The following is a 25193-nucleotide window of genomic DNA, read 5'->3' on the forward strand; positions in this document are numbered from 1 at the left end:
AACTGTAGCAGGCACGGGGGCGGATAAGGTCTGTGCTCATCCCAAAACTGGAAAATCCCTCCTGAGATCAATGGGCCCACAAAGGTCCGTTGACCTCGGGGTGGGGTTCCTGTTTTGAGGTGAGTGCGGCCAGCAAATCCCGCAATCTATAGTGACTTTTGGATGCAACAATAAATTAAAGTCAGCTATTTCATGGCATTGAAATCATAGAGTATAATTGTGTGCGGTGATTGGAGGGGTTACAAATGATCAATAATCCATTTGCTTCAATAGCTAATTTTCTTGTTTAAAGGTTATTTTTCAATCCAGAATCCACTGCAAGCAGTTCTTCATTGTAAATCCAAACAATGATCAGTATTACTTATTTGCCCACTTAAAAATCAGGGAGTTCAATTTCTATTTCTTCCAGACCACAAAGCCCGGGTTTTAGATTATCCATAAGACAGGCTATCTACGGAGAAACCAAGTTTTAAGGTCAATGCACCCTACAGCTTCCAGATGATCTTATACTTCTTTATCTGTATGTATATATACACACACAAGAGAATGAGAGAGAACATTATTTATTACATTGTTTATTGGAAAATTACTTTTTTTGATAGAATTGACTGCACTTAGTAAGATTTTTTAAACGTGCACAAAAAACATTTTAGCAGAAGTGTGGCAATAACCTTTTACTGAGCTTTACAAAAACAATTTTTTGGGAGCTGGGGACTTAAACTTTAATGTATGTATTCCTGTACCACCAGCTCTTTCAGTGAAGGTAAGTTGCCTTGGCAACCATGTAGTTCCTCTAATTCAATGACCTTTTGTCGGAGGTCTCTCATGTTCTTGCCCAGATCATTGCCTAGAGTTATCTGAAACTTCAACAAAGGGATAAGGTACTTGTGGCGACTCTGGTTGTGCAAAATAATGCCACCTTTCTCACAGAATTGGTAGGCATCCTCTATATTACCCAAATCCCTGCAGCACACACTGATAGCGCTGAGTGTAAGAACAGGCCGATCATCGTAACGCATACACAGTTTTTCCTGCAAGCTAAGTACATTCAGAAGACAATTCAAAGCTCTTCTATACTGCCCACTTCGAAGGCAGCAGTATCCTTCTTGCACCTCTGGTAGGAAGAAGAACTCAATAAATTCATCTGTTTCACGGATGTCTTTGATCGCGTACAACTGTTGTAAGTAGTCGATGAATGCCAATTTACGCTCGGTGATTTTCTCTTGCACGAAGTTCCTGGCCACGATTTTCTTTGGGAATGTGATTTCTTCTATCTCTTCTTTAAAATTCTTCAAAATGTTTTTATGTAATTTTTCAAAGTCCGAGTATCGCCGTTCAACATAAGCTTGGCTGCCGTCATAGGTGCCAGACTTTATTACCACCACTTTGTACACCTGAGGAGGCAGAAAATATAGATCAGAATAGTCGTCAGCAGTTCCAACTAATGGCACATGTTTAATTAGAAAATAAAGAGATGCCACAAACACTCTTGCGGCTCAGACAGTACAATTTTATTGTCTTTGCTAGCTTTAGTGCTGGCCTATTTGATGTGGCACAAAGCAAAATTGGAATTCTGCACCATAACACCTTTGGAGAATTTCAGATCCCTTTTTACATAAATACAATTCAGAAGCTCTACCCCATTGAGGTTTGTGGGATTTGTGTTATTAATTAATGACTATGTTTTCCTCCCTAACTAATTTTAGCACAAAAATGGATGTGAATATAAAGCAGGGAGCAGAATTAGCAAGTGGAGGAAAATATCTCCCCAAGGGCACTATTCCAATCTGCAATATAAGCAAAGAGCAAACTATGAAATGGATTTTTTAACCAAAGTAGAAGATTTCTTACACTTTCTTCTACCTAACAGTTGCAGACTTCTGCATATGTGCTACAAGATGTAGAATTCACCTGGGGAGGAATATAAGGGCCACAAGCACTCAGAAACAGAATTGGAAATGTCTAGAATTCAAATGTGATTGGCAATAGAATTTGCACTATTATGTCACATTGGAACCAAGAGCTTATATGGAAGAAAACTCTGAAGATGCAACGGCGACGGTCGGAGCTTATTGACATTTTAATGAAGGCTTACCAATGTGTTATCAAATGGGATGTAAAGATCACATAACAATTTATACAATAAGAATAATGTCTGATTTTCCTGTTTGGTGCAGACTTGTCATCCTGATAGCACAACCATATGAGGAGGGAAATGTAACATTTGTAGATTTCTCTGATGGGAAAATTATAATTCAATATGCAATAAAGCAATATTTTTTCAAAAGTTTTGTTTTCTTGTGATTAAGCACCATGTGAATGTTTTAAACATAAAAAAGTTTCTTCCTTCTTTGTAGAGTAGCTTTATCATTGAACATCGATGACTGGAAAGTCAAGGATTAAATCCTGCTGCACATGTCCTTTTTAAACAGCATTGGTATCAAATAAATATGAGGCAATTTGAAAATTGAGTATGTATTTGCAGTGACACTGACGATGAGGAGATGAATTACTTTCATTTGGCCTGTAGGATATGCCAGCATCAAACTGGAATATAAATTTGTATTTTGTCATAGAGTGACCCCATCTAATAATATCTGTCAGCAGCCAGTTTCCATTGGCCAAATGTGGACCATGAGTCTTAGCAGCATCTATTGAGGTCATTATATGTATTTCTCCTTGAGTCCTCCAGCAGCAATATATCAAACTTGAGGGTTTTTAATGCATCTGGTTTGCCAAATCAGTTGTGCATCAACACACCTTCTGGAATGCAACTTGTTCCTTGCAATTCAAAGCAGCTGATATATAGAGAGTGGCTGAGATTGTCTGGCTGTTCACACCCCACTGCAAGCAAGGATGGAGAATGTGGCGTTCAGCCAAATCTTCATTCACTGCAGCAGAACCAGAAATTCCCACTGGCATGAACGGTTGGAGAATTCTGCCCACTATGTTGTGGACTAGGTAAAATCAAAAATCTGGCTGTCAAACCTCCACAATTGTGCTCTAATTTAGCACTTGGGGTTGGGTGACTGTTTTCAAATGGAGCACACATTTGATGGGCAGCCAATGGCCGTAGCGAGAAGCCCAAACCATTTTCACAATAGGTCCTCACCTTAACATTGTGGATAAGTGTTTATTTATTTGTTCATTCATTAGTCATAAGTAGGCTTACATTACCACTGCAATTTCCCCTAGTCGCCACACTCCAGCACCCTTTCGGGTACACTAAGGGAGCATTTAGCATGGCCAACAGACCTAACCAGCACATCTTTTGGACTGTGGAAGGAAACTGGACCACCTGGAGGAAACTTAATAGCCATGATTGAATGGTGGAGCAGGTTTGATGGGTCAAATGGCCCAATTTTGCTCCTACATCTTATGCTCTTATGGCTATGCGAATGTACATCCAGGGTGCTACATGTACTGCTGCACTGTAGTCGTACGCCAAGCAGCAATGTATCAGTTCACCAGACACATGGCAAGCTGTAAAAAATATACTTGATGAAACCCCAGTATTTTTAATCTAAAAGTGTGATTATTCTGAAATTCTGGGAACCAGAAGATGTAACATGAATGACCCAGCAAGTTCAATGGTCTACTCCTGTTCTTATTTCTTATGATCTTATGAGCTCCGCTTTAAATTTATTATTTTAATAACAGTATAATGATAGGCCATTGTGGTAAAATCAAGAATCTACCTACCTCTGACTTAAATATACTTAATGACCTGGCCTTCACAGCCTTCTGTGGCAATGAATTCCATAAATTCACCATCCTCCGGCTGAAGAAATTCCTCCTCTTTTGTAATCAGTAAATTTGGCAAATTACAATTGGTCCCTTCATCTCAGTCATTAATATAGATTGTAAATATTTGAGGCTGCAGCACTGATCCCTGAGGTACTCTATTAGTTCCACTTTGTCATCTTGAAAATGACCAATTTGTCCCAATAGTTTCCTTTCAGTTAGGCAGTTCTCTATATTTGCTAAAATATGACAACAATGCTATAATCTCTTACCTTATATGGTAATTTTATCAAATACTTTTTGGAAATCCAAATGCACTACATCTACTCGTCCCCCTTTATCCACCCTGCTTGTTACATCCTCAAGAACTCTAATAAATGTCAAACATAATTTCTCTTTGACTTCTGCCTTCTGTAAGACATTCCTTAAAACCTACCTCTTTGATCAAGAATGTGATCACCACTCCTACTGTCTTCTTTGTTGACTTGATGTCAAATTTTGTCTGTTGACACTCCTATGATGCATCTTAGGACATTTTGCTATGTTAGAGGAGCAATATAAATGTGTACCGCTGCAACGATAACACCTGAGGTCAGAAATTGCTGTAATGCTGGATTAGGCAGTGCATGATGTTGATTGGACTTTTATACCCATCATTTGATATTGCATAATACTAGCACCACAAATTGCTGGATCATCAATCCAATAATGGTACAGTAGTGTAAATGCCACAGCTGGGATGTTCTTGAGCGATAAAAAAAAATAGAAAGAAGGAAATCAAGCAAAGCAAGGAAATAGGGTGAAATGAGTCAAACAAAATAGAAACAGAAAGAGGAATAAAGTGAGATAAAGACAGTAGATTATAAACAAGAAAAAAAGCAGAAAAGTAAAGGAAGAAAATATTAAAAAGAACAAGGAGTGAAAAAAAGCATTGCAACCCTATTTTGTGTTTAGGATTTTTGCTTTGTTTTTTGTAAAGTTAGTGAGTGAATAGTATGCAAAATAAGTATTATGTTCAAATGTTCTTAGTCTATGAAATTCAGAACCCCAATACACCAATCAATCATGATCAGGAACAATGGAACACCCCATGGGCGCAGTAAGAACATAGGAGTTGCTAGACAGACAAATACCAAGGTCCTTTTATTTTGCCTTCTACTATCTAGGTAGTTGCTTGATATGATGGAGTTATTGATTAATCATAGCAATAAATCATTATCAATTAGTTTACAACAGATCTAGGAATGTGACAACAAAAACACCAGTGGTGCAGAGCTTTGGAAGCAATTAAATCACCCTTCCCCTCGCTAAGCATGCTACACCTACACCATCCTGTCTCAGACCACTCAGATACTACATCGCAACATGTTATTTTCTGAAAGAAATGCATTTCCCTTGCATCTGAATGAATGAACGCTTCTGTCCAAACAGATTTGCCTTCTGAAAATAATTGCCTTGCAACTGTGGATGGCATGCCTAGCATGAAGGACTGCCAAGACAAATAAACAGATTAAAAGATCTCTCAGAATAAACCGCTGTCTGCTGGACTGAGACACCGCAGCTGCACTGGTCTTGTGGTAAGCCTCCAAAGTTCAGTGATATATAAGGAACAGAAATCATTTCATTTAGCAGAGGCCTCCACAAAATTGATTATCAGTCACAAGTGACTGTTGTGGGAATCAATCTTAACAATGTCGTAAATCCAGGGATTTCACAATTGCCATTAAGTTTAGTGGCGGGACCAATGGCATGAAAGAGCTTTTATCATTGGTTTTGGCAAGGCCAATGATGGAAGGGTACAAATCATCCAGCAAATTCGGAACTCATCATCTATCTTTCTTACTCCGCTAATTGCTGGATTTTTAACTAATGAATAAAGCTGAGTGCTGTGAACCCATCACTTGCACAATGCAACCTCCCAACAAATTTTAGTCCAATTTGTCAGCTATGTACAAAAGGAGTTCATTCAACTTCAGCAAGAAAGCAAAATAACCAAGGAATATCAGCACACAACATGGCTAAAATTCCAACTAATCTCAGTGAGGCGGAAAGATAATGGCTGCAATTCTCCCAAATTGGGACAAAGTGCCCATCCCAGCAGGAAAACCAAAAGGTGTCTCACTGGTGTTACCAGCGATCTGCACTCACAGTTCAGAGTATGTTAATGAGCCAATTCTGCCCCCATATGTCTAACGCAGACTTCCCAACGTCTGCTGCCTGATTCACTGCAGTTGGGATTCAGCTGTTAGCCCTCTACAAGCAGGAGAAATATTTTGGCGCTCCTTTCAGCCGCACTATCAATTCATATAACCGGAAAAGGTCAGCACCCAGATTCCTCGAGTTGGAGGTGGCGAGGATGCCTGAAGCTGTGGAGGAGGGTAGGGCCACCCTCTTCCCGAGAGTCGGCAGGAGGCTGCCATTAGGTCAGGTAGCAGAGGCGCAGGAAGCAGTGACAAAGGCAGTCTACGCAAGGATCTTTACTCAGAGGGTAGGCATGCAATGCTGGAAGATGAACGACCTGCCCCAGTCGGCAGTGGTGAATGCCCACTTCTTGCCCCTGATGACACGCATGTCCCTAACCTCTGCCATCTCACTTTAATCTACCTTAATCCCCTTCAATGCCACCCCTCCCCCTTCTAACATTGTCACACAGAATCCCCATCTGGCCCATCCCACGCCCACGCCCCACCTCACACGCAGTCCAGTTTATTGTTCTCAGCAGGTATCATTTTTTTAAACAATTGCATTTGGCTCACGTAAAAACAGTTCAGATGAAGCTATTCCTTTTCCTTGATATTAAAAATGAAATGCAAAATGCCTCCTTCCCTGTCCATATATTTTACTGGGCCAGAGACCAAACCTGGGGTATGTCGGTTGTTTTTTGCTCAGTACTTTCTCCAACAAATACAGAAATTCCACTAAAATGAAAACACAGAATCCTGTATCAATCCCTGAGAGCAAATTACTGAAGACTTACGCAGTGCAGAATAGGGTTTAAAAAATATAAACAAACAACATTCTTCATAGTTAACCAACATTCTCCTTTCTCTTTAACACAAAACTCTAGTCTGTGTGTTCAACTGGACATTGAATTTCCCCCGGAAGCTCACTATTCCTCTTTTCGTTCCTTAAAATGGAATTTAAGGCATTTAACACGTTGCAATTTTCTCTTATTAATGAGGAAGTGGTTTCAAAATGGCACCATACCATCTGCCAATCATTTTCAGTAAAATTAGTTTGAGGTGGATCCAATGGCCGTAACAGGTGAAGCCATAAATGGTATGAAGCGTATTCTAGGAGGAGGCAATTCTCAGAAGCAGAAGAAAGAACTTAGTGTTAGCAGTTATACAGCGATGGTAACCTACACTAGTGACTGTTCTCCTTCATCTCAGTGGACCGCAAGATCGCTATGACCCTTTGAATAAGATTGAAAATATTTAATACACATTTCATAACAAGTAATAGAAAATCCTTAATCATTCATATATTTATAGAACTTCAAATGGCAAGAAGTAAGATAAATATTTATGCTTGATTGGATGCAGAGGGAGCGCATGATTCTTACAGTCAATGTTGTATGCAATCAGTATGCACTTTGCTTTACGGGCATATCACATCAATCATACCAATAGGGGGAAAAAATATGGATGGAAACCAGCAGAATGTGACATCTCTGTGCAGGGCCAACAGGCAACAACCCAGGCTGCAGATTGCCCACCACTGATCTACTAGATTCTGTTGTTGGATTTTAAATACATTACGACCGGTTTGCATTTTTAAAAACAAGTAGTGATTCCCACCAGGGTAAAGTTACATTGGGGTGTGGTTTGGGGTGGGGAATTAATGATCCCAGAAGCAATGCTGCTAAACCAGGTAATGATATTTAAATACTTGGAAAACATGTTTTTGCTCTTTCTGGGCGTGAACCTGATTATATCGCTAGCCGGGATCAAGGGAGGGAGGAGGCAGAGAAGATCACAAACTGTGATCTCACTGCTATACATCCTGAAATGCCGTCTCAGAGTTAACAGCTATAATGGGATTTCTGCCTGTAGCAAAAGCACTCTGAGAATCTCACCCAGGGATTTTGAAACAAAAGTACGTAGAAGACCAGGAGAATAATACAGGCCAATCAGATAGAATCATATTGGTCACCAAAAGCTTCAGTCCGTAATAAGTATCCAAGAGTTTGCCTGAAGAAATTCTCTTGTCTCAACTTTAACAAAGACTCATTCTTGAGACATCTTTTACCCGCACTAAGAAGGCTGTGATTCAAATCTGCTGACTATTGCAGCTATAGCTTCTGCCTCAGATCAGGGTAAAGATAGCATTGCCCCTGACTGGCAAAATGACGGTGGCTCTTAAGTCTTATATTCTGGCTCCTTCCAGACTGCTGCTGAAGATATAAGCACTACACTGCATATGGGAAGTAACTGAGGTTTTCTATACACAGAGGAACATCTTCACCACATTCCCTCTTCCCAAAACACAAGCAGACAGAGGAAGGATGAGGGGTTGCGTAAAACTGCAGGCTTCCATATGGTAAAGGGTCCTATTGATTATACACAAACATGCACGTACACGCATGCACGATCATGCTACACTGCTTTGCATGAGCTTCATGTCAATTAGGCCATTTCCATGAACCAAATGGGATTCCGCCCAGCGGTGTGTGACCACAGACCATCTTACAAATGCAGCTGTACAAAACTCTGGTGCAGCCGCACTTGGAGTACTGCATACAGTTCTGGTTGCCGCATTAAAGAAAGGATGTGGAAGCATTGGAAAGGGTGCAGAGGAGATTTACCAGGATGTTACCTGGTATGGCAGGTAAGTCTTATGAGGAAAGGCAGAGTGACTTGAGGCTGTTTTTGTTAGAGAAGAAAGTTAAGAGGTGACTTAATAGAGGCATACAAGATGATCAGAGGATAAAATGGGGGGGCAGTGGGAATCTCTTTCCTCAGATGTTGATGACTAGTACGAGGGGACATAGCTTTAAATTGAGGGGTGATAGATGCAGGACAGATGTCAGAGATAGGTTCTTTACTCACAGAGTAGTAAGGGCGTGGAATGCCCTTCCTGCAATAGCAGTGGACTCGTCAACATTAAGGGCGTTTAAAGGGTCATTGGTTAAGCGTATGGATGATAGTGGAACATAAGTCAGGTGGGCTTTAGATTCGTTTCACAGGTCGGCGCAACATTGAAAGATAAACGGCATGTACTGCACGATAATCTTCTATGTTCTATGAATGCCTGTTATTCTGTTAGGAGTCAGGATTCCTTCATTCTGTGGCAATCTTCCTTGCGACCTGTATTTGACCTATTGAGGCAAGTCAGAGACTTGGCTACAATGCAACAAATGTTATCCGTTGGGATTTTCAATGCATTTTATTTTCTGTCCACAAGAACCGTTCAATGTGATTGGTTACTTGGGCTCTTGACAACATCACTGATGTTAGATGCCAGCGATAGTGAGCACTGGAATTAAAATTAACAGCAGCAAAGATTAGATCATTAAATTTTAGCATGCAGCTTTCTTCAAGATGGCAAGTGCCATCATTTGACCACTGGCTGCCAAATCCATGCCAATTATTTTGGGTGATTCAAAACCAGTAAAACTTGATGATAGGAAACTCTAGTTAAAATACATGTGTCTGAGTTGAACCCATTTTCAGTTTCATTAATACAATTGCATCATGTCACCATTCTTGAAGTACATCAGTGGGTTTTTTTTCCCCAACAAGGATAGACAATTACATTCTATTATGCTGCACTGGCTCACGGACGATTTTACATTTGTGATCATGCCAGAAAGTTTGAGTGGATGCTTAACCATAACTTCAATTTGGAAAAACAGTGCAATTTGCACCCAGATCTGTCAATTACACCCAAAGTGGCAATTTTTAGGTGGCACGGTTGCACAATTATTAGCACTGATGTCTCACAGCACCAGGTTCCCGAATTCGATTCCCGGCTTGGGTGACTGTTTATGTGGAGTTTGCACATTCTCCCCGTGACTGTGTGGGTTTCTTCCAGGTGCTCCAGTTTCCTCCCACAGTCCAGAAATGGGCAAGTTAGTTTGATTGGCCGTGCTAAATTGCTCCTTAATGTTAGGGGGATTAGTAATGTGATGTTACGGGGTTAGGGCCAAGGTGGGATTGTTGTCCTATTTCTTATGTTCTTATGTTGTCAGTGCAGGCTTGATGGACCAAATGGCCTGCTTCTGAACTGTAGGTAGTCAATGATGCTGTGATTCTATATATCCCCAAGACTATGATTTAATGTGAAATTTCAGATATCACTTGTAACCAGCTTGATATTTTGGTCCAATAGCCTTTGCACACCTTGTAATTATTTTTTGTCCATTAGCTGCTGTATAATTACATGTAATTCAGTTTACTGATTGCAACTTACCACATATTTAGACCCCTGATCTTCCACAGTTCTAGTTTCTGGTATTTCAAAGAGCAGTCGGATTGGTTTCACCTTCTTATTTACAGCATTCCAGTACTGCAACAGTTGCTTTGTGGTTAGTGTAGCTTCCGGGACTGCTGTGCTGTAAGGAGCTAAGAAAGAGAGATAACGTAGAGAGTGCATGTGTTTTTAGCTTATTGAAACATCAGTTACATGTTCAACTTTTTGTGGCTTGAAATCAACCCTGTAACTTCATCAACATATTATTTCAATTCTTTGTTGTGCTGGATTTTGATAGAACACTTATGGCAGATACCCAATGTTGGTATACCCGTGACCTATCACTCTGTAGGATAATAGAAACTAAAGGACAAATGGAAGCCTTTTGGCCTATTGCACCTATAGCCAAACTAGCTCTCCAACAGAAGCTATCCAATCTTTTCCCATGTACTGTTATCTTCTTATATTCCTTTCCGAATGTTTATCCAGCTCCCCTTTAAACCACGTTATAGACTCTGCTTGAATAGTTACTTGTAGCAAAAACTTCTGTATTCTCATAATGCCATATGAAAAACAATCCTGAAATTTTTAACATCATTCTGGTGAAATTCTGGAGTCCATGCCACGTGTTACTAATTTGCCACAGTGAGACTGGTATTTCACTGTTTACATTTTATCAACCTCTCCATTTTAAAACTGTACATTATTTGTCTTCCTTAACATTTTCTGTCGTTGAGAAAAAATGTTTCTCAAACTTCTTTTATCCTCATTTCTCGAATTATTCTGCCGAATCTTCCATGATAGTATATTTCCTAAAATGGCCTGCCCAAAACTGCACACAATATTACATCAGTGGCATAACCAATTCCTTTTTAAATCAACATAATTTCCTTTTATGTTCAATGCCCCTTTGTATGAAACTCAATCTTGTTTATTTTTTTTAGTGCCCATTTTTGCTTTCCATCCCACCCATAAAGATCTTTATAACCACAATCCTGGATCGTTCTTGCCTCAGCAGATGGGATTTTCTGCTCTGGTGAGTGGAGGTTCTGTTCATTGAACTGAGTAAGCGGAACACCTTCGGCTGTTGAGCTCAGAGGCAGAAAAACCTGCTGGTCTGTTGTTTTAATATGCTGTGCCAACATGCTGCCCTGTCTGTTCCAAAGTTTGGGGGGAACAATTCACTTCTGTTCAATGTCTTGTGCTATTTTACTTATAAAACCAAACATAAGAGAAGCTAACAAGATTTGGATAGAAATCCTGAAAGGGTTGGAAAGCATTCAAATTGCACAACAATAACATAATTTAGTATTAAATGCAAGTGTAAAACTATCTTTCAGATACACCACCTCTCTCACCTTCTTTCTTTGGTAATGAAACTCCACCCGTTGTATTGCATCCTTGTGCACTGGGAACCGTATGCCTAACGCCGGTAACACTTTCTTCCTTAGTAGGCTTGTAATTGCAAAATGCAGATGAAAGTTTGTTGTTCACTGATGAATTGTGTTGTTCGTTCTCTTCCATAGTTTTAACAACCTGCGCACAGTAAATGCACAACATTATATTTTTAAATCTGAAGTGAATCTATGGATGGCCGATTGATTTGTATTATCTACAAAAGGTTGCTGAGCTGTAGATGAGCAGTATTGTAAATTCAGTATCTTTACCCCGGCATATATATTTGAAATTCAAGTCCTAATTTGGAGGACTTATTCTTTTCACTTATCTAAAAGAATGAACAAAATAAAAATATGCATTTATATTCTCAGAACTTTCTCAAGGTGCTTAACGGGACAGCACGATGGCACACTGGTTCGTCCTACTACCTCACATCACCAGGAACCCAGGTTCAATTCCCAGCTTGGGTCACTATCTGTGCAGAGTCTGCACGTTCTCCTCGTGTATGCGTGGGTTTCCCCGGATACTCTGGTTTCCTCCCACAGTCCAAAAGACATGCTGGTTAGGGGCATTGGCTTGCTAAATTCTTCCTCAGTGCACCTGAACAGGCATCAGACTGTGGCAGCTGGGGGATTTTCACAGTAACTTCATTGCAGTATTAATGTAAGCCTACTTGTTAGCTTAATAAATTAATAAACTAAAAGATTCCTGGAACTGAACTGAGACAGACAAGACAGTTTCTTTGTGCTTTGAGCCAGTCTAACTTGGAGGACTAAGGTGGATCGATTGCATAGGTCACCAGATTGGTGCTCCCAGTTTGCCACAATTATGATGATGTCTAAAAACAAAGTTAGAATGGGCCCCAAGCCTCACTGTCCTGGTGTGCCTTGGCTTTCACCACATGGATCACAACCAGTTTTGGGTGCGATGTGAATATCGGATCTTTTGTATTTCTTGAGACACAGAGATGGAATTGTACTGTCCCATCTCCACAAGAATTGGCAAAGAGCGGAGCATGGGAAGGTCTGCTGACCTCAGGTAGGGTTTTATGGTTTTGGGATGAGCAAGGCCATAAAATCCTGCCCAATTGGCTCAATTTTACGATTGCATCAGGCCCGTTTTCAGGCGCAAAAATTTGATATAGTCAGGTGTGAAGCAATTAGCGCGATCCGCACCCGTGTCCACGCAGACACCCACTTTACCAAAATGGCCACGATTCGAACTGAATCGGCCTGAAACAGGCACAACAGCAATTTACATGCATTTAAGTTGAATCAATGGGCAGCCCACCCAACTTAACCAGCATTTCCCCCTTTACCATTGCGTGAAACAGACATGCTCGGCAAAGGTCTGTTTCAGGTGCTCCAGCTTCTGAAGAGGTACGTTTAGAGCTTCCAGCAGCACTCTGAGTCAGATCGGTGGTGGGGAGAACGGAGACAGGCCAGATCATTCTCTGGTGAGTGCGGGGAGAGAGGGGTGGTGGAGGGAGGTCCGATCATTTTCTGGCAGGGGGGAAGGAGACGGGTCAGATGTATCTCTGGAGGGGTGGGGGAAGAGGGAGGCCTGATCGTTCTCTGGTGGTAGGGAGAGAGGAGGGAGGTGGTCAGATATATGTCCGGTGGGGCGGGGGGGGGGTGGAGGAGGAGGAGGAGGAGGCCAAATCGTTCCCTGGTGGAGGGGTGATGGGAAACTGGAGCCAAATGGTATTCTGGCAGGGTGGGGGTGTGGTGGGAGAGAAGGGAGGCCCAATCGTTCTCTAGTGGGGGGGAGGGGCATGGAAGATGGATCAGATGTATCTCTGTTGGGGAGGGGGGTGGTGGTGGAGGGAGGCCAGATGGATATCTGGTGGGGAATGGGGGGGGTAGGGGGTGGGGGAACCACTGCCACTCTGCGACTGATCAGTGGAGCGAGGGACGGCAGGGGTTATGATTGGCCTGGGTGGTAGAGGGAATGTGGGTGGATAAGGGGGACAGTTATGTTGTGGGGCAATCTCTGTGGGAGCCATTGCTCCTGAGCTGCTTTATTGCTTTTTGCGGCCTGGGAGAGATGTAACAGGGGCGTGTTTTTCAATTTTCTTTTTCACTGCACATGCGCAGCTCAAATCTCCAATTGGAGATGCAGCATTTCGGGCTCACAGCATGATTCAGACACATGATTTTTTTTTCAGGCTAAGTGTGTATGGGGGCGCCTGAGAGCAGTTTTCCAAGTTGTGCCTAGAATAAGCACTTAGAATCAAAATGGTAAAATTGGGCCCAATGTGTCCTAAATTCCGTGAGAATGCGCCCATGAGAAATCCCTTTGATTTCTCTCACCAATACCTCCTATTGTCTGCCTAATTCTAACTCGAATATTATTTTTGTCACATAATTATTTCTTGTTCTTCAATTAGGCACTTCTGGCCATTCTATTTCTTTTCCCCATGTGTGTTTTTTGCCCACACTTTTCACCTTGCTCCATTCCAGTTTAAACACTGGTCATCAATAATATCTTCCTCTGAGTCTCAGTATTGAAGTAAACAGACAATAATTGGAGAAAATTAGCCAGTCAAAAGCTCAAATTTTGAAAATTAATATATGGACGTTACTGGGTCAATCTTAGACTCCTAAAATTAAATGTAATCAAACAGAGCCAACATGGTTTTATGAAAGGGAAATTACATTTGGCTAATACATTGGAGTTCGTTGAAGAATTAACAAACAGCATGGATGCACCATATTTAGATTTCCAGAAGGTATTTGACAAGGTGTTACATCATGCCATACAAAATAAGGCTTTCTGACATTGCATGTAACATATTAGCATGGATAGAGATTTGGTTATCGAAAAGGAAACAGAGAGTCAGCATAAGTGGGTCATTTACAGGTTGGCAAGATGTGATAATTGGAATTCCACAGGGATCAGTGCTGGACCTCAATTGTTTATAATTTATATCAGTGAGATGGAAGGAGGGATCAAACATATGGTTACTAAATTTGTTGATGACACAAAAATAGGAAGCTGTGAAGCAGATATAACAATCTGCAAATGGATATAGATAGGCTCAGTGAGTGGGCAAAAAATTGGCAAATGGATTATAATGTGGGTAAATGTGAACTTAACCACTTTGGCAGGAAGAATAGAAAAGCTGCACGTTATTGAAAAGGTGAGAGATTGCTGAACTCTGAGACTCAGAGGGACCTGGGCGTCCTGGTACATGAATCATAAAGAGTTGGTAAACAGATATAACTAGTGATTAGTATGGCAACTGAAACGTGGATTATTGTCAGGGGATGGAAGATAAAATTATGGATGTTTACTGCACTTTGTACAATTTTGGTCTCCATTTTCTAAAAAAAGGACATAAATGCATTTGAGACATTCAGAGAATGTTCACTCAATTGATAACTGGGATGAGGGTGTTAACTTATGAAGAAAGGTTGGACATTGAGCCTGTATCCAATGAAATTTAGAAGAATGAGAGGTGATCTTGTTGAAAGATGTGAGATTCTGCGGGGACTTAACAAGATGGATACTGAAAAGATCGTTTTCCCTTTAAAATTAAGGGGCCGGCGATTTAAGTCTGAAATGAAGATAATTTTTTTCTCTTAAAGGGTTGTAAGTCTTTGGAACTCTCTTCCATTGAGTGTGGTGGAGGCACAGTCATTGAATATTTTTCAGGCAGAGATAGATAAATTCTTAAGTAACAAGGGAGTCAAAGGGTAGGAAGGAACGTGGAGTTGTGGCCACAATCAGATAATTGATGTTATCAAATGTCGGAGCAAGCTCAAAGGCTAATATATTCAGGGTTCGATGCCCACTGTGATTGGGCTGTGAAGAGACAAACAGTTACTGCTGAAACTCCACAGTTTTAACTATTATTTTTATTCCAATGCTGCGCTATACACCTTGCACCTTTTTCACAGAATGTTGGGTGTATTTCCTGATACCACATCTTCTTCTAGTGCCTTGTTCAATTATCTAATGACAAATGTTGGCTACTCTCCATGTGTGGTGGTAGGTTTGGGGTAGGGTTAAGAGTAGTGGGTTGGTTGAGTCCCTTTGGGGTCTATTTGATTCCAGAATCATATGTCTGGTAGTAAGTGTTAAGCTTCTGCTGAGGCCTCAGTCGTTCAACCTGAGTCAGACAGGTTTGCCTGTCTGCGGCAATATTGATTATTAGGATTTTAATTTGGTTTATCTCAACCTAATCTTAACATTCCATTTTAACTTCAGAATTAACATAAACTTTTCTTTATTTACCTGTTTACTTTTTCATACTGGTTCCTAAAAATCTATTCTGTGATTGGGAACAAATTCCAAAGCAATAGATCTCCTTTGGTTGAAGACAAGGTTTAAGAGTTAATTGTCCAGCCAATCAAAAGATTGACAACAGTAATTTAATCAAGCCCATCTACCATATGTAAAAATGCTTCAAAAGAGGAAGTGACTATGCCAAATGAAAAAAATACTTGTTTGCAGCTCCTGACACCTGACAATATAAATTCATCTGCGGCACAGTCGGCAAGTGCAACTAAGTCTTTAGATTTTACTCATAGGCAAGCCATTTCCTGTGTTTCCACATGGATGCATATTTGACATGTCTTTTATGTAAATATTGTTAAATAAAACACTTTGGTAATAATCTCCAGAAACTCCTGTAATTGTTGAGCAGAAGTCCCCGAAACTTGCTTTTACAACCATGTTGAAAATGCGCAGAATCTCGATTGACCTTTTAGTTGCCCCCCTGAGCATCTAGTGGACTAGGTACGCTGGAATGATCACTTGGGACTGATGAGTCCTAACAACCCAGTTCAAAAAAATCTTCTATTTTACTGCTAACTTGCTCTGCTTGAACTTCACGGCACTGAAAGTTCCAAATGAGCAGTTGCTAGCATTTTACTTTAATGGTAGATGAAACTGTACAGAAAGATCTGATTATATACGTAGTGAAAATGAAGGGAAGGGTTCATTAAACTGGTGCATGGGTGCAGCTAAAGGGCCCATGAGGGTAAAATGCTTGGATCCGCCTGGCCCAGGACATAGTCGATTACAAGGAAACCAATGCTGTGTGTGAATGCTATGTGGGCTGATTGTATAACTGCACAGAATTTTCAACTCAACGGGTAGGACTTTCTGACCGTGTTCACCCCAAAACCGGGAAATCCCGCCCAAAATCAATAGACCTTTGCATGATCTGTCCCCTGCCTGTTATAATTCCTGTGGCAGGTGGGACAGGGAAATTCCCCCCAACATATAAATCATAGAATTTACAGAGCAGAAGGAGGCCATTTGGCCCATTGAGTTTGCACCAACAACAATGCCACCGAGATCCTATCCCCGAAGCGCCACATATTTACCCTTCTCGTCCCCCTGACACTAAGGGGCAATTAATCATGGCCAATCAACTTAACCCATGCATCTTTAGAATGTGGGAGGAAACTGGAGCACCCAGAGGAAACCCACGCAGATACAGGGAGATTATGCAAACTCCACACAGACAGTGGCCCGAGGCAGGAATCGAACCTGGGTCAATGGCACTGTGAGGTAGCAGTGCTAACCACTTTGCCACCATGCCGCTAATGTGACCCAACAGTTCATGCTGGTGTTTATTCTTCATGAACCTCCACTTACCTTACAAAATTTCACATTATCAACATGTCCTTCTCTTCCTTTCTCTTTCATTCACTTTCCTAGCTTCCCCTTAAAAGCCTCAAAACCTCCATGTGGCAGCATTATATTCTCACCAAAGAGTAACAAAAGTTCCCCCTGAATATCCTATTTGATTTATGAGCAATGACCTTTCAGGCAAGACCCATAGTTTTAGACACTGTAATCCAATCAAACCCCTATATCATCTTAAATTCTAATATGCCACTAATATGCCAGAGAAAAGAGTCCAGTCTGTTGTGTCTTTCAGAATTTACAACCATTCTAACAAACATTCTAGAATAGACTATGAACAGCAAATTAATTTTCTTTAATTTCTGGAAAGTGTTCATTTATTAGTAATTTTACTACAAGCAAGATGATTATTTACATGTGAATACAGTTTAAAATTAGATTCGTGTGCCCATTAAAAAATAAATCTAAAATCTCACTTGTGACTACAATGTCCCATCATTGCCAGAACTGAATATTTGCTGTGCAGAGCCCAAAGCAACAGGTCCCTCCCACGCACAACAAAACCGTTATACTTCCTTAATTCCAGTAACATTTCCTCAAAATATATTAAACACAAAATATATTAAATAGTCCTCTGCATATTTTAAGTACTGAAGAAAAGAAGCGAAAATCAAAACTTCAAATTATTTTCACGCAGTAGTTACACGTTCTTACATACAGTTATATAGAACGTTGGTTAGGCCACATTTGGAATACTGCGCCCAGTTCTGGTCACTACACTACCAGAAAGACGTGGAGGTTTTAGAGGGAGTGCAGAAAAGATTTACCAGGATGTTGCCTGGTATGGAGGATCTTAGCTATGAGGTAAGATTGAGTAAACTAGGGTTGTTCTCCCTGGAAAGACGGAGGTTGAGGGGCGACCTAATAGAAGTTTATAAAATTATGAAGGGCATAGATAGGGTGAACAGTTGGAAACTTTTTCCCGGGTCAGAAATGACGAACACAAGGGGTCACAGGTTCAAGGTAAGGGGGGGCAAGGTTCAATACAGATATGCGGGGATGTATTTTACACAGAGGGTGGTGGGGCCTGGAATACACTACCAAGCAAGGTGGTTGAGAGACACACTAGGATCATTTAAGACTTATCTAGATAGCCACATGAACAGAATGGGAATAGAGGGACACAAACAATGGTCTAGTTAGGAACACATGATCAATGGAGGATTGGAGGGCCGAACGACCTGCTCCTGTGCCGTATTGTTCTTTGTTCTTTGTTTGTTATTGTTGCAATTTGCAAAATAGGAAACACTGAGGTAGAAACATACACTAACCTTTAGTATCTCGATCCTGTCCTGGAGCTAGTGCGTCAAAGCAGACTCGGACTTTGCTGTGATGCTAGATGTGAAGAACTGAAGTGTGCTTTCAGTTTTACGATACCACAATGTTTTTCTGTGGAAGCACGCAACTATGATAAAGACACTTTGCTTTACATGGTTAAAAAAAACAGAAGCTATGCCCTGCTAAACTAATCACTTCCTACAAGGGAGGGGTTTATACAAAGGAAAATAGTTCTGAGCCGTTTGCTTAAAGGGACACATACTAAATCGAAAGATAGATAAAAGATAAACAGTAAATAGGGAGAAACTATTCCCATTGACAGTAGGATGAAGAAACCGAGGATATTAGTTGAAAAGAATTGGCAATAATTGGGTTTTCAGTGATGTCAGCGAAAGAGGAAGCACCTAGGCCATGGTCAAAACTCTTAATTTTGGAATAAGAAAGCATTTTATAAATAGATATGAATTATCTTTCATAATCTGATCTTTCATAGCAGCCTTCCAGTGCAGAAGGAGGCCATTCAGCCTATCAAGTCCCACCTAGACCCTATCTCTGTAAACTCAGGTATTTACCCTACTAATTCCCCTGTCATTAAGGGGCAATTTCACATGGCCAATCAACCTAATCCACGCATTTTTTGACCACAGGAGGAAACCAGAGCACCTGGAGGAAATGTGGAGAACGTGCAAACTCCACACACAGAGAGACCTGTGGCTGGAATTGAACCTGGGTGTCTGGCGCTTTGAGGCAGCAGTGCTAACCACTGTGCCACCATTCTAGCCCAGATAGGGCATTAAAACAAACCCCCATCTGATTTGGATAAAAAAGATCCCAACCACACTTTTTGAACAAAAGGGATATTCCTGGCCAACATTTATCTAACAATTAACATCATTAAAAGAGATTTGATACTTTCTCTCATTGCTGTTTGTGGACCTTGCTATGCACAAATTGACTGCTACTTTCTCCATATTACAATAGTAACTGGGCTTTAAAAGTATTTACTTTGCTGTAGGATGTCACAGTTAGAAAAGGCACCAAATAAACGCAGTTATTTTGGAAAAACTGCGAAGTACTGGTTACATAGGGAGCCACAAAAAATATGGGTACCATAGAAAAGTGATTATATTACTAAAATAATAATCCAGAGACCTGGATGAATAACCTAGAGACTGGGAGTTAAATCTCTGCCTTGGCATTTGGAAAATTGAAGTTTAATTAATTACATAAATCAGGAATTTGTGATGGTGACCATGAAAGTATCAGCATCATAAAAAGACTTTTCTTGAGTATCCTTGGACAAGGAAATTTTCTGACCTTATTTGAACTATAATTACTGTGGCAATATGGTTGGCTCTTAACTTCCCTCAGGAATGGACAAACAAGTCACTCAGTTGCATAGGGAAAATTGAAAACCTTGGGGCACATTTTCCCATTCCGCCTGCTCCGGAATCGGAGTGCGTGAGGGGGGACCATGGAAAGGTCCTTTGACCGAGGGTGAGATTTTCCAGTTTCAGGGGGAGCATGGATGGAAAATCCCAGCCTGGGGTTTGGATTTTCCCATTGGAAACAGCTTGCTTGGATCAGAAACGTGTCTCCTTCAGAAATCTGAGTCCAGTTGCAATTTTCCTGCGGATGAGTCCTTAATTGGGCTGGAGGCAGTTTTTCCATCCAATTAAAGCTATCAGGGCAGGAATGGAAACAGGATTTAGGTCCAAACTTAGGGTCCAAAACAAAGTTTAAAAGTATTCAAATAATTCCTTTCGCTTGTCCTTGAGGCACAAACTGTTGAACTATTGCAAGTATTTTGAAGTTCACTGGTATTCTTTTAAATCTTAGGAGTTCAATTGAAATTCAGGTAACTGCACCTTTCTGGAATTAATTTTAGTTTCAGAGAGAGAGAGAGACTCCTGCAGTGATGTCCTGGAGATGAGATGACTGATTGTCGATCACCACAACCATTTTACTTTATGCTAGCCCTGACTCCAACCAGTGAAGAGTTTTCCCCTTGATTCCCATTGACTTCAGTTTTGCTAGAGCTCCTTGATGGCATAAATGCAAATTACTGCAGATGTGGGAATCTGAAACAAAAACTGAAAATGCTGGAAAATCTTGATTTTCCAGCATTTTCAGTTTTTGCTCCTTGATACCATACTGTGCCAAATGTTGCCTTGGTGATAAGAGCAGTCACTCTCACCTCACCTCTGGAGTTCAGCTCTTTTATCTATGTTTGAACCAAGATTGTAATGAGGTCAGGAGTTGAGTGGTCCCAGTGAAATCCAAACTGAGCGTTAGGGAGCAGCTTATTGCAGAGTAACTGCTGCTTTACAGCACTGTTGATAACCCCTTCCATCACATTGCTGGTGATCGAGAGTAGACCGATAAGGCTGTAATTGGATAGGCAAAGGACAAAACTGGGCAATTTTCCACATTGCTGGGTAGATGCAAGTGTTGTAGCTCCACTGGAACAGCTTGGTTAGGGGTGCGGTAAGTTCTGGAGTACAAGTCTTCGGTACTATTGCTGGAATATTGTCAGGGCCCATTGCCTTTGCAATATCCAGCTTTCAGACATTTCTTGATATCTTATGGGGTAAACTGAATTGGCTGAAGACTGATATCTGTGATGCTGCAGATCTCCGGAGAAGGCCAAGATGGATCGTCTACTTGGCGCTTCTGGCTGAAGATTGTCGCAAATGTTTCAGCCTTATCTTTCACGTTGATGTGCTGGATTCCTCCATCATTGAGGTTGGGTATATTTGTTGTGTCTCTTCCTCCAAAGAGTTGCTAATTTTCTACCTTGACCATTCTTGAGATTATTCATGTCTCAGGAACTCATGCAGGGGCTTGTTTCATGGAGAAATTGGCCAACCTCATGATGAGACACGTGTGGCAGCATTTGGAGTGCATATATGATCAGTATGAAATTCTACACAGGATATAAGGCTCACTCAGTGACCAGCCTGTCCATGACATGAGTGCTAATCTCCAATGAATGTGCAAGGAACTGTGTACCCACAGCAGGACACTTGCAATGATGAGGGGTTGGTATTGTGCCCCTGCAGCTGACTCCCTGTAGGCTGCCTGAAAACCTACTCATGCCTGAGGAGGACAAGGAGGATGTGGGTCTCCAGCAGCTTTCACACCCTTATATTCCAGAGCATGCCCAGCCCCTCAGTAGCCACCTTCTGTGGTACAGATCCCGGTGACCACAGCTGCCCTGCAGGGGACATAGCTGCAGGCCAGAACCAAATGGTTCCTTACACACTGAGGCCAGCCACCACATTACTCAAAGTCACATAAACCAGAGTGGTGAGCAGCCTGTCTCCACCTCCTCCGAGGAAACACACAGCATCACAGAGGAATGAGTGCATTTGCAAGGTGCCCTGTCACCATAAACACTAAATGGGTCACCATGTTGTTGTAATAGTTGTCAACGTTTGTTCATTTAGTAAGTTGATGATTCACTTCAAAAACTAATGCAAGACTTCTTGAGAAGGTGAGAGGGCATGGGATCCAAGTGCCTTTGGCCTTGTGGATCCAGAATTGGCTTGCCTGCAGAAGGCAGAGAGTGGGTGTGGATGGGGCTTTTTCTGAATGGAGGTCAGTCACCAGCGGAGTGCCTCAAGGATCTGTTCTGGGACCCTTGTTGTTTGTCATTTTCATAAATGACCTGGATGAGGAAGTGGAGGGATGGGTAAGTAAGTTCGCTGATGACACTAAGGTCGGTGGTGTTGTGGATGGTCTGGAAGGATGGAAAAAGTTGCAGCAGGACATAGATAGGATGCAGGACTGGGCGGAGAAGTGGCAGATGGACTTCAACGCGGATAAATGTGTAGTCGTCCATTTTGGCAGAACCAAGGGATGAACGAGTACACTATCAAGGGCAGAAGTCTGAGTAGTGTTGAAGAGCAGAAGGATCTAGGGGTCCGGGTCCACAGGACTCTTAAATCGGCCTCGCAGGTGGATGAGGTGGTCAAGAAGGCGTATGGTGTACTGGCCTTCATTAATCGAGGGATTGAGTTTAGGAGTTGGGAGGTAATGCTGCAACTTTATAAGACCCTTGTCAGGCCTCATTTAGAGTATTGTGCGCAGTTCTGGTCGCCTCACTATAGGAAAGATGTAGAAGCTATTGAGAGGGTACAGAGGAGATTTACAAGGATGTTGCCTGGACTGGGAGGCATGCCTTATGAAGTTAGGTTGAGGGAGCTGGGACTCTTTTCCCTGGAGAGACGAAGGTTGAGAGGCGACCTGATAGAAGTTTACAAAATGTTGAGAGGAATAGATAGGGTGGACTCTCAGAGACTATTTCCCCGGGTTGAAATGGTTGCTACGAGAGGACACAGATTTAAGGTGCAAGGAGGGAAGTTCAGAAGTGATGTTAGGGGTAAGTTTTTCACTCAGAGGGTGGTGAGTGAATGGAATCGGCTGCCGTCAGTGGTGGTGGAAGAGAACTCGCTGGGGTCTTTTAAAAGACTTCTGGATGAGTATATGGGGTTTAATGAGATTGAGGGTTATAGATAGGTCTGTAGGTTGGTAGGTGTTGATGTGATCGGCGCAACTCGTGGGCCGAAGGGCCTGTTTGTGCTGTAGTGTTCTATGTTCTATGCTCTAAGTAAGATTCTTACCACGACCAATTGAGGCGATAGAATGTAGTCCGTCTGTCAGTGATGGGACGATTGTGAAAAATGGTGGCATGGACACTCTCCACATGAAGACACAGATTGGTTCTGTGCCTGTGCTGTGAGCTCCACATGGCCGCTCAGTTGAATTGTCATTATATTAGGAGGGCCTTGGTGACAATCGCATCTTGTGAGACCCACCAACAGACTCCTGGCATGCTGTGTATTGATCCTCTCTTCATCGCCCGCCACTGCTAATGACTCACCTCTGACTTCCTTGGCTGTTCCACTCCCTTCTTCTCCTCTGATTACATGGCCCTTCTTCAGAGTCTATCCCCTTAAGGCATACCCTCCTTCTCTGTGCCTTATTGTGTGTTTGCAACAGACAATTGCTATTCTGGAGACTGGCAGATTAAATTCATAGAATGCCTCCAGAATGGTCAAGGCACCAAAAGCACATCTTTAGCAGGCTGAGTATCCAGTCAATGCTGGTCCGCCTCTGTGTATGGCTCACACTATGAAGCTATTGGGCCCCACTGTGTGAGGTTCTCAGGGGAGTGAGGAACCACCTCCTTAAGGAGCAGCCACACACCTAGGGAATAAATGAGGCGGGCACAACTTTCTGCAGAATAAAAGCATTGTGACATTTGCCTGGGAACTAAGTACAACATGCAGAAATACCTTCCCCTGGTCACACAACACCTGAATGTTAATAGAATGGAATGCCTTCTGATTTATGAATCTTTCAGGGTTGGCTGTGAATGCCCTCGTGGCTGCTCTTCCCCTCATGCGTAAGGTTGACAGTTATGTCCAGGTGACTTAAACAAACTATTAATAGTATGGGTTAGCTTTGTATAAAATTTCTCCATCTTCCTCCAACAGCATTTACAGCTCTTTGTGAAGGATCTGCTTCCAATCACTGCAGCTTCAGGAACAATGAAAATGGGGCCTGAAACCATTTTCCAGTATTGTTAATGGTTCCCCTGACTTCTCCCCAAACTCCTATGTGAAAAACACCCTCTCTTCTTTCCCAAACAAATGAAAAAATACAAAGCAGAAATGTGAGCAGGACTTCTGCATCTAGGTCTTGTCCGACATTTTTTCTTCTTCCCATTTCCATTTTACAAGAATGGAGGCATGAAAATCCATTTGATTTGATTTGATTTATTATTATCACGTATTAGCATACAGTGAAAAGTATTGTTTCTTGCATGCTATACAGACAAAGCAAACTGCTCATAGAGAAGGAAAGGAGGGTTCAGAATGCAGTGTTACAGTCATTGCTAGAGTTAGAGAAAGATCAATTTAATGTGAGGTAGGTCCATTTAAAAGTCTGACGGCAGCAGGGAAGAAGCTGCTCTTGAGTTGGTTATTACATGTCCTCAGACTTTTGTATCTTGGTGGAAGAGAGGGGCAGCTTGGTGACACAGTGGTTAGCACTTCTGCCTCACAGTGCCAGGATTTCAGGTTCAAGTCTGGCCTTGGGTCACAGTCTGTGTGGAGTTTGCACATTCTCTCTGTGGGTGTTCCAGTTTCCTCCCACATTCCAAAGATGTGTGGGTTAGGTTGATTGACCATGCTAAATTGACCCCAGTGTCAGGGGATTAGCAGGATAAATATGTGAGATTGCAGAAATAGGGCCTGGATGAGATTGTGGTCAGTACAGACTCAATGGGCTGCATGGCCTCCTTCTGTGCTGTAGGGATTCTATGGAATTCTATGCCTGGGATGCATGGATGTCCCTGATTATGCTGGCTGCTTTTCCAAGGCAGCAGGAAATGAAGGTGGTGTCAATGAATGGGAGACTGGTTTGAGTGATGGATTGGGCTTCATTCATGACCCTTTGTAGTTTTTTTGTGGTCTTGGATAGAGTAGGAGCCATACCAAGCTGTGAGACAATCAGAAAGAATGCTTTCTAGGGTGCATCTGTAAAAGTTAGTGAGAGTCATAGCAGACATGCCAGATTTCCTCAGCTTGCTGAGAAAGCAGAGGTGTCGGTGAGCTTTCTTGACTATAGCATCGGCATGGAGGGAGCAAGACAGGTTGTTGGTGATGTGGACTCCTAGAAACTTGAAGCTC

The 25193-nt window shown here is 41.8% G+C and overlaps 1 protein-coding gene across 1 annotated transcript; it reads right to left on the bottom strand.

Moving 5' to 3' along the window:
• Positions 1–574: 574 nt before the first annotated feature.
• On the bottom strand, positions 575–18639 carry snx20 (sorting nexin 20). Its single transcript, XM_080188110.1, has 4 exons — positions 18489–18639; positions 11517–11694; positions 10159–10310; positions 575–1394 (listed from the first exon to the last, which is right to left on the bottom strand). The coding sequence occupies exons 2-4, from the start codon at positions 11680–11682 to the stop codon at positions 723–725; spliced, it is 990 nt and encodes a 329-aa protein (XP_080044236.1). The 5' UTR covers positions 11683–11694; positions 18489–18639; the 3' UTR covers positions 575–722.
• Between the last annotated feature and the right edge of the window lie 6554 nt (positions 18640–25193).

Source organism: Carcharhinus amblyrhynchos, chromosome 4 (assembly GCF_965287045.1).
Source record: "Carcharhinus amblyrhynchos chromosome 4, sCarAmb.v2.hapA, whole genome shotgun sequence".
NCBI lineage: Eukaryota > Metazoa > Chordata > Chondrichthyes > Carcharhiniformes > Carcharhinidae > Carcharhinus > Carcharhinus amblyrhynchos.